This window comes from Pleurodeles waltl, chromosome 8 (genome assembly GCF_031143425.1).
Source record: "Pleurodeles waltl isolate 20211129_DDA chromosome 8, aPleWal1.hap1.20221129, whole genome shotgun sequence".
Lineage (NCBI taxonomy): Eukaryota > Metazoa > Chordata > Amphibia > Caudata > Salamandridae > Pleurodeles > Pleurodeles waltl.
Window position 1 is genome coordinate 21587732 of NC_090447.1, and position 12832 is coordinate 21600563.

The 12832-nt window shown below is 44.6% G+C and overlaps 1 protein-coding gene across 1 annotated transcript in view; it reads left to right on the plus strand.

Moving 5' to 3' along the window:
* LOC138249316 (transient receptor potential cation channel subfamily M member 2-like) overlaps window positions 1-12832 on the plus strand; it is a 328743-nt gene that overhangs the window by 280621 nt on the left and 35290 nt on the right. The window contains exon 9 of the mRNA XM_069203275.1: window positions 260-431. Coding sequence (XP_069059376.1) covers window positions 260-431 — 172 coding nt within the window. The remainder of the gene's footprint in view (window positions 1-259; window positions 432-12832) is intronic.

The following is a 12832-nucleotide window of genomic DNA, read 5'->3' on the forward strand; positions in this document are numbered from 1 at the left end:
TCTGGTCTGGACATAAAATCCAAATCTGCTGCACTCCTCTGTGATTTTGCAGTCTATTTTGATATTCTATGACTTCAGGCAATATTAGTCCAGCTTTGTATGATATAAATAGTGCAGCTCTCCTTTTTTGGTCTCCATGAGCAATGATATTATCACCACATTACGCTCTGTAAATTTGACGGCAGCAGATTCTGACAGTGTCTGACAGAAATTAATACATTTTGGCTATATTTTTACATTATTTAATTTCTCATTTCAGATGAAGGACACCTTCTTCTTTCTCTTTCTATTGGCTGTTTGGATAGTGTCATATGGGGTCGCTAAGCAAGCGATCCTTGTACACAATGAGCATCGACTGGACTGGATCGCCCGAAGTGTGATATATGAGCCTTACCTCACACTCTTTGGGCACATTCCTGATGATGTGGACAGTAAGGAGACAGTTTATTTTTATGTCACTTTCTAGTGTACCTTCTTCTATTCCTACACACACCCCACGCTATCTGTTTTTTGAGTATTTTCAATAAGTACCCCTCATTTCAAAATATTTGTGCTATGCAGAAAAATGTACACCCACTCTATGGAGGACAATTTTATTAGTTCATTTTGGTGCTGTTGTTGGGTCTATTGGATTAGAAGGGATTTTGGAAATCTAGGAATAACAACCAAACAAGTCATTATGTGGAGGTTGCTTTTGTGCAAATGAGGAAACACAACATTGGCTGCTCAGCTAGTAATGTTTACATTTATTCCTATATATAATATAAGTACTTACAAAAGGTAGAAACGTTGATATTGCTTGCTTCTGGAGAATTTTATTAGTATGCTCAATGAAACAGAATAAGATACTTAATATGCTTGCAGTGATATGAGCTAAGCCAGTGTTCCTTTTTACAGTGAAACTTGGTTAAACTATACGTTTCATTAATTACACATTAGGCATTAATCACTGACAGTGAGAGAGGATAAATGAAACAAGATAGACTGACTGAATGAAGCAAATGATATCCTAAAAAGAATGATAGAATTTAGATGAACTGTGTCGGAGTTAAACCTGCAGTATGCCCAAGGCCTTCACTTTTAGATTTTATTAGTTACTTAAAAGTATTTGTTGATTTACAGTCGTCTTACAAAATCCATAGAATTTCATAAAGCAATAAGGGCCAGATGTAGGAAGCACTTTGCGAGTCGCAAATGGCAAAATTTGCCGTTTGCGACTCGCAAATGCGTGTTTCCTATGCAGAAATGCATTTTGCGAGTCGGGACCGACTCGCAAAATGCATTTCCGAATCGCAAATAGGAAGGGGTGTTCCCTTCCTATTTGCGATTCGCAATGGTATGCAATTCCATTTGTGACCGCGTATGCGGTCGCAAATGGAGTCGCAGTTACCATCCACTTGAAGTGGATGGTAACCCATTCGCAAACGGGAAGGGGTCCCCATGGGACCCCTTCCCCTTTGTGAATGGACCCCAAAACATTTTGTCAGGGCAGGTAGTGGTCCAAGGGACCACTACCTGCCCTGAAAAAAAACGAAACAAAAGGTTTCGGATTTTTTTTTAAGTGCAGCTCGTTTTCCCTTAAGGAAAACGGGCTACACTTAAAAAAAAAAAAAACTGCTTTATTTAAAAGCAGTCACGAACATGGAGGTCTGCTGACTACAGCAGGCCTCCATGTTAGCGAGTGCCCATAGTCGGTATGGGGCCGCAATTTGCGACCCACCTCATTAATATTAATGAGGTGGGTCTTTGCGACCCCATACCGACTCGCAGAAGGTGTCTGAGACACCTTTCTGCATGACATTTTGCGACTGCGAGTCGCTAGTACTCGCAATTTGCAAGTCGCAAAATGTTATATTGCTACATCTGGCCCTAAATATATTATTGTAGTTGTGTGAAAGTAAATATATAAATATATATATATATATATATGTATATCTTTACTTGTAAAAATATGCATATATACATACATACACATACATTTATATATATATATATATATATATATACATATATACATATATACACACATACATATAGCTATATATATATATATATATATATATATATATATAAATACATATTCACTGAAAAAAACAAAGGTTACAGGGACGTTAAAGTTAGGTTCTGAATTTATTTGTACAAAACTGAAGAAATTCAGTAGTTATAGGTACCTCAGCTAACTATAACTGGCGCTCCGGTAATGCACTGCTTATGACCGCACATATCATATTACATCACTCATAACATGGTCAGTGACATCACTGATGACATAACTGATGACATCTCATATGACATCACTGATGACATCTCTGATGGCATCATCCAGTGAGTGTAAGTGTTGTATCGATGTGTGAGTGTATCTATGGGTGAATGAGTGGTTGAAGAATTTGCTATATGGGAGACTGAATGGATGTGGAAGTTGCTGTATAGGTGAGCAAGCGACTGTGTGAGCAGTTGCATTACATTTAGTGAGTGGGTCTGTGGGTGGCTGCATGTGTGAGTGAGTGGGTTTCAGAGTGGTTATCTGGGTAAGTGAATGGGTGTCACTGTATTGGTGAGTGACTTGGTGAGTCACTTACTGTATGGCTATAGGTATAACTGAGTGGTTGTATCAGTAACTGCATGTGAGAGTCACTGGGTGTATGAGTAGCTGTATCGTAAACTGCGTGGGTGAGTTAGTTTTTATATAAGATAGTGAGTGGATGTGTGAGAAATTGTGTTGGTCAGTGAGTGAATGTTTGAATGGCTGTATGGGTGACAGAGTGGGTATGTAAGTGCCCGTTCATGTGAGTAAGGTGGTGTGTGAATAGTTGTACAGTTGAGTAATTGAGTGTGTAAGTGACAGTAATAACGAGTCAGTGGCTGTGTCAGTGACTGTATGGGTGGGTGTGTCAGTGTTATTACAGCTGATTAACTTGATGTGTCACTAGGATAGTGAAGTGATCTATTAATGGGGTGCATGAGTATGAGTGGGTGTATCAGTGGGTGTATGAATGGGTGTCTAAGTAACTGTTTGAGGTTGTGAATACCTCAGATAGTAGTGTATGGGTGAGTGAGGGGTTGTGTCAGCGCTGTTTGACTGAACGAAGGTCTGTATATCACTACTCTTATGTATTTCTGAATACATATGTGAGTAGATGTGTGTTTGTGAGTATACAACAGTTTGTATCAGCAAATGAGTGGGTGTATGAATGTTTGCGTGCCTTAACGAAGGCCCTTCAACTCCACTGTCCTACCTCTGCAGTGCCTGTGGCTGGGTGTGCTGCCACTAATGAAGCCTGGATGCCCCATCATTAAAAACAATGAGGACTGGGCCTAGCTTACCCCACCAATTCTATCTTGTGCAGGCAGTTATTTCTCTCATACCAAGAATTGGCACACATTCTATAGGGCCTGCAACAGGCCAGCAAAACTATATAGTAGGTGAGGCCTTCCAAACACTGCACCAAACTTGGGACCGCTCCTTGCTATGGACACGTGGAACTAGCCTCAGATCCTCACCAGCTTAGTGCCTCCTCAGTCAGGTACCATGAGCAGAAGACAAGGAACACTGACAGTACTTTGACCACTACAGGTACCTCAGTGCTTCATTAATCTTAGCTACTCAGAGCTCCTTCTTTAGGCTAGCTCCCATTGATCTGGCTCCACGTGCGTACTCCAGGAGTTAGAGGGATCTCACTAAGGCAAGGACAAGCTGCGGAGGCGGCCCTCTTTGTTAGCACATCTTCGCCTCTACCATCCAGGGTGAGATGAAACGCAGCCATGTCTGCATTGTAGTTTCACCCACTACACTCCTGCTTTGCAAAAGGGATCCAGGTCCCCTGATAACCTTGCCTGCCTACCAATATGGAGACCCACCTCTCCATTTGCCTGATAACCTTGTGAGCCCCAACGGGAACTGTTACCAAGGTGAAGCCAAAATCCACAAAGTCACTACTGCCAGACATGTCTGCTTCACCACTGTCTCATGCCCCTTCCTCCATGGATGACATGACAAAGGCCCTACAACACCTGAGGCTACAAAGCACACTCCACATAACTTAAAAAATCCTACAAGCCATACTTGAGACCAAGACCTCATTGGAAGCCAGAATCAACACCATTTCTCTTGAAGGCAATCTACTATGTACTGACCACTGCAAACTTGTGAATTGTGTGGATGACACAGAATCAACACTGACTACCCTACGACCCACAGTTCAGGAACTGCAGTTACAGATGAAGACACAGAGTGATGAGGTGGCATCTCTCCATCGCTGAAGGTAGGTCTAGACGCAAAAACATCTACCTGTTGGGATTTTCCAAGAGAGTTGAAGGCCCTATCATGGAACTCTTAGTGGAGAACTGACTGGTTGAGACAGTTCTGGATGGAAGAACTGCTAAGTTCTTCTCCATGGAGAGGGCGCATAGAATACCTGACAGGCAACCCCCTCTCAAAGCTCCACATGGCCCATCATTGCCCTACTCCTCAGTGTAAGTGACCATGACCTGGTGCTTCAAAACTTTCATGCAAAAGGCCCAAAGAATTAAGAAAATACCTTGATTAGCGCATATCCTGACTTCCCAGCAGAACTACAATGGCTTTGCAGTTCCTACTTTAAAGTGAAGCAGAAACTACAGAAACCAAACTACAACTATGGCCTCCTGTTTCCAGCAAAATTGCACATGATAGCAGGCAAAACAACCCATGGGTTCTCCTCACCAGAAGATGTTTAGACCTGGCTCCAAATAAAATGATTGGCACTCAAGACAACTAATACCACCACTGAGGAGGAATGGCTGACTTCTCGTAAAAGCCGTCGCAAGTGCAAGACCACCAGAGTCCAACCACCACATGACCAAGTGGCTGTTGACAAGCTAGAGCAGTGCTGGAGACCTCACAGCTCAGCTCCATATTTTTTGCCCTCTCCAAAATGATAATCCATTAGACTCAAACTCAGAGGCTAGAGAATCGGACTTATCAATAGCATCATTGATTGTGGCCCCGCAGTGACTACGCGATCTGCAGATGATCTGAAATACTGAAGAGCTCATTTTACAATGCTGAATGATGATGGCCAGCACATGGGATGCAACTGATGACCGTTAAGGTAAACAAGTTCCTCTTCAACTGACTGGATGGGAAGGCACCTGCAGTAGGCCAGGGGCAAGAACTTGTTTGTTCAACACTCCCTATGCCCCCCAGAACCTGCAAAGTTAACTTGTTTAATCTCTTAACATGGTTGGAATTCTACTGGTATACCATTGGGTAATCATGGTCAGGCCGTTTTGTCAACTGACCTGGGGCAATTGTCTGTTTTCTTCATTGTTGATATTGTTATTGTTATGTTCTTGAAATGCCACTGCAAATAACCATACATGATAGGGGTTCAAACGCACTAGGAGTTACCCCATGCCATGCGTATGTGGAACGAGCATCACTCCGTCCACTAACAGAGCTTGATCTCAGGGCTATGCTCTGCCTCTCCTCAAAACCCACATAGACTATGTGAATACCAAAACAAAACATTATTATTTGGAATGTACATGTCATAGCTACACCTGTCAAAAGAGATTGTGTGCATGCATCGCTGAATCGCTGACATGCCCACATCACCCTAATAAAAGAGTCTCATCTTAGTGAGTCGGAATTATATAAATTATGCATGAAATAGAGAGGTCAAATATACAGCACTAAGTTAAGAGCATATGCTGTGGGCTACTAATATGGATCGCCCCAGGGTTGCCCTATGTAGTGACAAGACACACCACTGATGCAGGGGGAGGACATGATCATAGAAGGACACCTAGAATGATCGCCGCTCACACTAGTGGGTACATATGCCCCGAACTCCAACCAACCCGAATTCTTTGATCCCCAAGTGCATAGCCCATGGGGGGGACTTCAATTGTGTGGTAGATATACACATGGATCGCTCTGTACCCCTAATGCATACTGTGGCTTGAATTAAGACATCACAGTAGCTTAAGTCATGGCTTGAGATGAGATGTCTCCATGATATATGGTGCCTATTGCATCCAACTAATCAGGAAAACTTGTTTTATTCCATGGTTCATAATATCCACATGCAATTGAACTTGCTATTCAGCACAGGGACATTGGCTACACATTTCATGCAATAAGAATATTTGGCCCGTACCCTTTGGGACCACTGCTCTATCCTGATAGAACTCTAATGGGGCAAACTGGTCACGAACATTCCCACATGGCAATCACAGTCCGAGGCCTTGCTTGACCCCCATTCATAGATGACTTGTCACAATGTGTTACTCAATACTTTGAGCACAAAAAGGGCTCTACCCCTACCAGAGCAATGGAATGAGATGCCCACAAGGTGGCCATAAGAGGTTATTGCATGTCCTCTACTTGAGGGGGCCATTGCACCCTTCACACAGAATTAACGACTCTGGAACGTGACCTACGCACATTAGAAAATCAAGCAGTTAGTAATATGATGGAACTGTGTGACTTAGACACATGCGTAAACAATATAATGAAGCAGATGCACACCTAAACCGCCACCATGACTATAAACAACGAATGTTCACACTCCGTGCGGAGGGTGAATGGGCGGGTAGGTTACTGGCTTGGTTGGTCAGGGAAGATCAGCAGCGTACACTGATAGGCGCCATATGGCTGTGTGATTAACACACAAATGGAAATTAAAGAGGAATTTCGTGGCTATTTTCACACCCTCTATATGAAAGACCTAGCTCTTGTCCCTGGAAGCATACCCATGTTTGGGCAAGATCTACTAATAACCCAACTATCTCACCTCTAGCGTACTGAGCTTGAAGTCCCTATACAGCTGGAGGAAATCTAATTAGCATTGTCACAAATTGCCAGAAATAAGGCCCCAGGGTCTAATGGCTTGCCCAGCTAATACTATACTACATTCTCTGCATCGTTATCCCAACATATACTGGAGGTATTTCAGGAACCCCACTCTTCCGACCATTTACCGGCCTCAATGTAGGAGGCCATAATAGTGGTCTTCCACAAAAACAATTGTGATCAGCTGGATGTACACTCCTAGCATCCTCTAGCCTATCCTTCCTCAACATTAGGCACCTGTAGGAGGCTGGCCTGGTTTGTAGTGGGTACCTAAGGTACTTACACTTTATACCAGGTCCAGTTATTCCTTATTAGTGAAATGTAGTAGTGTTCTAGCAGCATAGGCTGATAGAGGTAGCTATAGCGGAGCAGCCTAGGCTGAACTAGGAGACATGCAAAGCTCCTGCAATACCACAATAGTTACACAGTACTTATACACAATAAAAGATAATACTCAGTGTTACCAAAAATAAAGGTACTTTATTTTAATGACACAAGCCCAAAAATATCTTAGAGGCAATACTCCTTCTGGAAGTAAGTATTATACACAATATATACACTGGTAACCAAAATCAGGTAAGTAAACAGTCATAGAAGAGATAGAAGAGTGCAAACAGTAGAAAATACCATAAATTGCAATGGGCCTAGGGGCAACACAAACCATATACTAAAATAGTGGAATGTGAATGTCAAATTCCCCCCTAGGAAAGTATAGTGTGTAGAGGGGCACTGGGAGTGTAAGAAAACACCAACGATAAGTACAATACTCCACCCCTAAGCCCAGGAAAACACCAGTAAAGTACAGCAAGTTTCCTCAGAACACATTACAAGGAACAAGGAAGATTTATACAATAACCAAGCAAGACTGCAAGCATTCAATGATGGATTCCTGGACCTGAAGACCTGTGGAGAGAGGAGACCAAGTCCAGAAGTCAAAGAAGAGTCCAGGAATAACTGGAGCCCGTGCCAACCTGGAAGAAGGTGCAAAAGTGGATTCTCCGGTTGGAAGAACAGTACAGAAATGCAACACAGAAGATAGCTGTGGGTTCCTGCTTGGTGCAGAAGATGTCCCAGTTCGAGTTGTTGGATGCAGGCTGTTTGCGTCACTGGTCTCCATCAACAAGCCTTGGTTCAAGCAAATACGTGGTTTGCATCAAAATGGGCTGCCTGGGCCCAGGAGGGACCTGAGGGGCTCAACTTGGACTGAGGAGACAGAGGAGGCTCTCAGCACTTCAGAGAACCATCAGAAGGCCAGGAAGCACCCACAGGAGTCCCAGAACACGGGTACAAAGGAGATGCAAAGTGCAGTTGTTGCAGCACTTCACTGAAAGCTCCCACTCCGCCAGAGAACAACTCAGGGAGCTATGCATTGCAGTATACAGTGCTGGGGACCTGGGCTATGCTTTTGGAAGAAGTGCACAGAAGATGTGGTTCACAGGGGTACTGTTGCAGCACGGGGAGGCAAGCTCTTACCTCCACCAGATTTGGACAGCTGGACCTTCGGACAGTCTAGATCACTTTGGTCCACCACCTTTGTTCCAAGGATCATGCTTGTTAACAGAAGAGGAGTCCCAGAGTACTGGTCATCGTGTAGAAGGGTTCCTGCCAGAGCAGGGAGTGACTCTGTCACTCCACGGAAGATTCTTTCGGTCCTTCCAATGCAGGGTGAAGTCAGGGAGCCTTCTGAGGATGCACAACCTGGAAACTGTTGCAGTTGCTGGACGGAGCTGAAGTTAACAGAGTTTCATTAGTCGCCTTGGATACTTTATTGCAAGTTGAGGTGTTCCTGGAGCAGTTCTGTGGTTGATCCAATGGTAGAAGTTGAAGCAGAGAATGCAGAGGAGTCCTGCTGGAGTCTTGCAATCCAAATCTAAGGAAACACCCAGAGTAGAGACCCAAAGTAGCCCTGAGAGGGGGATTGGCTACCTTATCAGGCATGGACCTATCAGGAGGGGTCTCTGATGTCACCTGCTGGCACAGGCCACTCAGATGCTCCCAGAGTATCCCAACACCTTGGAATCCAAGATGGCAAAACCGAGGGACACTCGGGAGGAGCTCTGGGCACCACCCCTGGGGTGGTGATGGACAGGGGAGCGGTCACTCCTCTTTCCTTTGTCCAATTTCACGCTAGAGAAGGGTCTGGGGGGTCCCGGAACTAGTGTAGACTGGATTATGTAAGGAGGGCACTATCTGTGCCCTTCAGAGCACTTCCAGAGGCTCTGGGAGGATACCACTCCCATGCCTATAACACCTATTTACAAAGGGAGAGGGTGTAACACCCCTCTCCAATGGAAATCCTTTGTCTTGCCTTCCTGGCATCGAGATGCTTGAGCAACAGGAGGGGAGAAACCTGTCTGTGAGGTGGCAGCAGTTGGGGCTCCCTGGAAAACCTCAGAAGGCTGTAATGGCACTACCGGGAGTCCTCTAAGGAGCCCCCAGAGTGCATGGAATCATACAACCAATGCTTTCAAAAGCCTTGGGGTATGATTTCAACATGTTTGATACCAAACGTGGCCATATTCAGGATTACCATTGGGAAGCTGTACATAGGTGGTGACCTATGTCCAGTGCATACATAAAATGGTGTCCCCACACTCATGAAGTCTGGGAAAATTGTCCTGGAGGTCGTGGGGGCACCTCTGCCAGTGCGAGGGTACCCTCACACACAGGCACTCTGCACCCAGACATCAGGGCTAGAAGGCCTGCAATATGGGTGACTTATAAGTGACCTGGTGCAGTGTAAATGACAGTGAAGGGATGCATGCATCTTTTCACACAGGCTGCAATGGCAGTCCTTTTGAAGCCTTTGCATGGGCTCCCAATGGGTGGCAAAAGAAATGCTGCAGTCCATATGGATCCCCTGGAACCCCAATGCCCTGGATACCTATGTACTATATACTAGGGACTTATAAGGGGGTCCGGTATGTCAATTTTGGGTGAAATACTGGGTAACCAGTGTCCTATAACCATAATTTAAGGGAGAGAGCATAACTACTGGGGTCCTGGTTTGCAGGATCCCAGTAGACACAGTCAAACACACTGGCAAACAGGCCAAACATGGGGGTAATCATGCACCAAAGAGACTACTTTCCTACATCACTCTTCTGGTTTCTTCTAAAAAATCATTAGTAAATATATATAATCGTTGCAAGACATAGTTAAGGAAATACTAAACCACTTGTGCAGAGATATAGCAACAAAACAAGGCTCATCCTAAACATTTAGCAATAGAATCTAATTCATCTTTTCTCTTAGCTGTCACTTGGTTTGCCTTTGACAATACTGTGGAAATTCGCATGCTCCCCTGGAAAATAACAAAGGTTTCTTTCCTAAGTGTTGGAAAATGGGTTATTGGTAGGGCAGGTAGGTACCTACACCTAGCAACAAGCCACAAACCTCCACATAAGTACAGTTAGGTCTTAGTAAATTAATCCCAGCTCTACCCTTGGTAGCTTGGCATCGAGCGTCAAGGCTTAACTTAGGAGACAAAGTGTAAAGCATTCAAATATCACAAAACAGTAATTAAATAAAACACAGGAAATAGTTTAAAAATCCAAAACCAATTTATAAAAATAGCTTATATTTTTATCTTTAAAATGACACAAAAACGATTAAAATCGGTTCAGGGGAACCGGAGATATGAATTTTTAAAGTATTATTATTTTCTAGCGCTTAGAAACAAAAAGCGCCAATCGGGTCATCTGGTTGCACCAGGACCGGGGCAAAGTCAAACTTTCAGGCCGACCGCGATGGAGCCCTGCTCGGCTACAAGTCGCGGGAGGCCTCGGTTAAAAAGTTACCTTCTGACTTAGTCTCTTTTTTGATGTTTTTCTTCCCCGGGACGAACCTGCCAGTTGGATCCGACCTCCTGGAGCCCTTGTCCGGATACGCAAAGTCGGTTTCCTCGGTGGTGATTTTTACCTTCGGACTTAGTCGTTTTTTCGAGATGAAAATCCTTCGACCGGGGTAAACCTGGATCTTGATCCGACGTCCGTGGAGCCCTTCTCGGATACGATGGCTGGAAGGTCCCGGTCAACTTTTTACGTTCGGACTTAGTCTCTTTTTTGGATGTTTTTCTTTACCGGGACGAACCACGAAGTCAGGCCGGGTCGCGGTTGAGGCAAGCCGGCTAGAATTTCCACGTCGGGTCGGTCACTTTATGGAGCTTTTTTTCAAAAATTCTCCAATCTTTTCCAAACTTCTGGGGCTTCACCCAGATGTTCTTTTAAGGTTCTTTTGGGGTCCACAGCTCACCCCAAGGGTCCAGAAGTTCTGTGATGATCCTTGGGAAGTGCGGACTTCAACTCCCAGAATACACCTGGCGCAAACTCCTTTTTGGCCACTGGACAGTGGTCAGCTGGTCACTTTTTCAGGAGTTGGTGCAGGGGACTCTGGATAGCAATTTTTCACCTGCAGCAAACAGGGAGTCCCTCCTTGAACCAGTGGAAGCCAGGCAAAGTCCTTCTTGTGGTGAAGCCCAAGTGTGCAGCTGGTGCAGTCTTTCTGAGTGCAGGGTCCAGGTGCAGGCCAGGGGTCCATCAGGGCAGTCCTTCTTCTCCTTGTAGTTCCTTCTTCTTGAAATTTGGTGGGGATCTGAGGCGTGGGTGCAGGTCTGCCAGTTTTATCCTTGCTCCTGGGTGAAAAGCAGGGGGGCCCTGGTTCTCCAATCAGGGACAGGGTCGTCCCCCTGTGATGACCACTTCCTGGGAAGTGTGGCAAAAATCCATCCCAGAAGGCAACAGTCTCTAAAAATCCAAAATGGATGAATCTGATTTTTGGAGGAGAGATCTGGCTGAGCCCACCCACTGGTGTGGCTAAAAATCATAAACACACCCCTCTCCTGCCCTCTCCTAATCTAATCAAGGGGGCACCTAGCTGTCTGGGGTTGCAGGATGTGGGGGTGTTGCTGGGTGCTCCAGATGTCCTTCTCTGCCTTTGAAGACCAGTTTGGCAGCCCTCCCCCTTCCTGCCTCACCATCTGCTGAGGGGAGATTCTCTCCCCCAAGCACATTCCTTTGTGTGAAGCCAGGCCACTTCACACCTCATTAAAGTAGCCTGGCAGAAGCTGCTGCAGGCTGGCCAATCAGAGCACAGCAGCAAAAACAATGCAGAGCTGAAATTGGCAACTTTTTAGGTAAAGTCTAAACTTTTTACCTGCACTAGTTATATTAAATCCCACAACTGGAAGTTGTGGGATTTATTATAACAATCAATTTGATACCAAATTCTTGGTATGTAACATTTAAGGAGACTTTAAAATTTAAAATAAAGTCTGCCCATTCTAGCCTATGAAGACCTCTTACTTCAATGAGGGAAAAACGAATTTGGCTGTTTTTACCTCACCAGGGCTTATAAATCTATTTTTATAAAGTCCCTGCTTATAGTTACATGGCACCCAGCCCTAGGGGCACATAGGGCACACCTTAGGGGTGACTTATATGTAAAAATAAGGTAGTTTAAGACTTTGGAAGTACCTTTAATTCCAAAGTCGAATTTGCATATAACTTTAATTTAAAAGCAGCCAGCAAGGCAGGCTTGCCTTTAAAATGACACTGGGCACCTCAGCAATGCACCTAGGTGTGCACCACCTATGTCCCTAAACCTACATGCCCTACCATATACTAGGGACTTATAGGTAGGTTAACTTAGCCAATTATAATTAGCCTAATTTGCATATCCATTTTACACAGAGCACTGGCCCTGGGACTGGTAAGCAGTACCCAGGGCACAGCCAAGAGTCAGTAACCACCAGTACCTATCCAGAAAGAGTGGGGGTGATCAGGCAAAAAAAAAGGACTTTCCTACACTAAGTGACTTGAATCTCTGTGTCCAAAAGGAGACTCTAAAACAGCTGTTTTTAAAAACACATATCCAGAATCCAGTGTCTGCGCATAGACAAATGTAGCTCTTCAACTGCACCTAGGAACTTCTAGCATGATCTGCAGTCATGAAAGTGCAGCCCATTTAAATAACACCTACTTTCAAAATGGTCAAGTC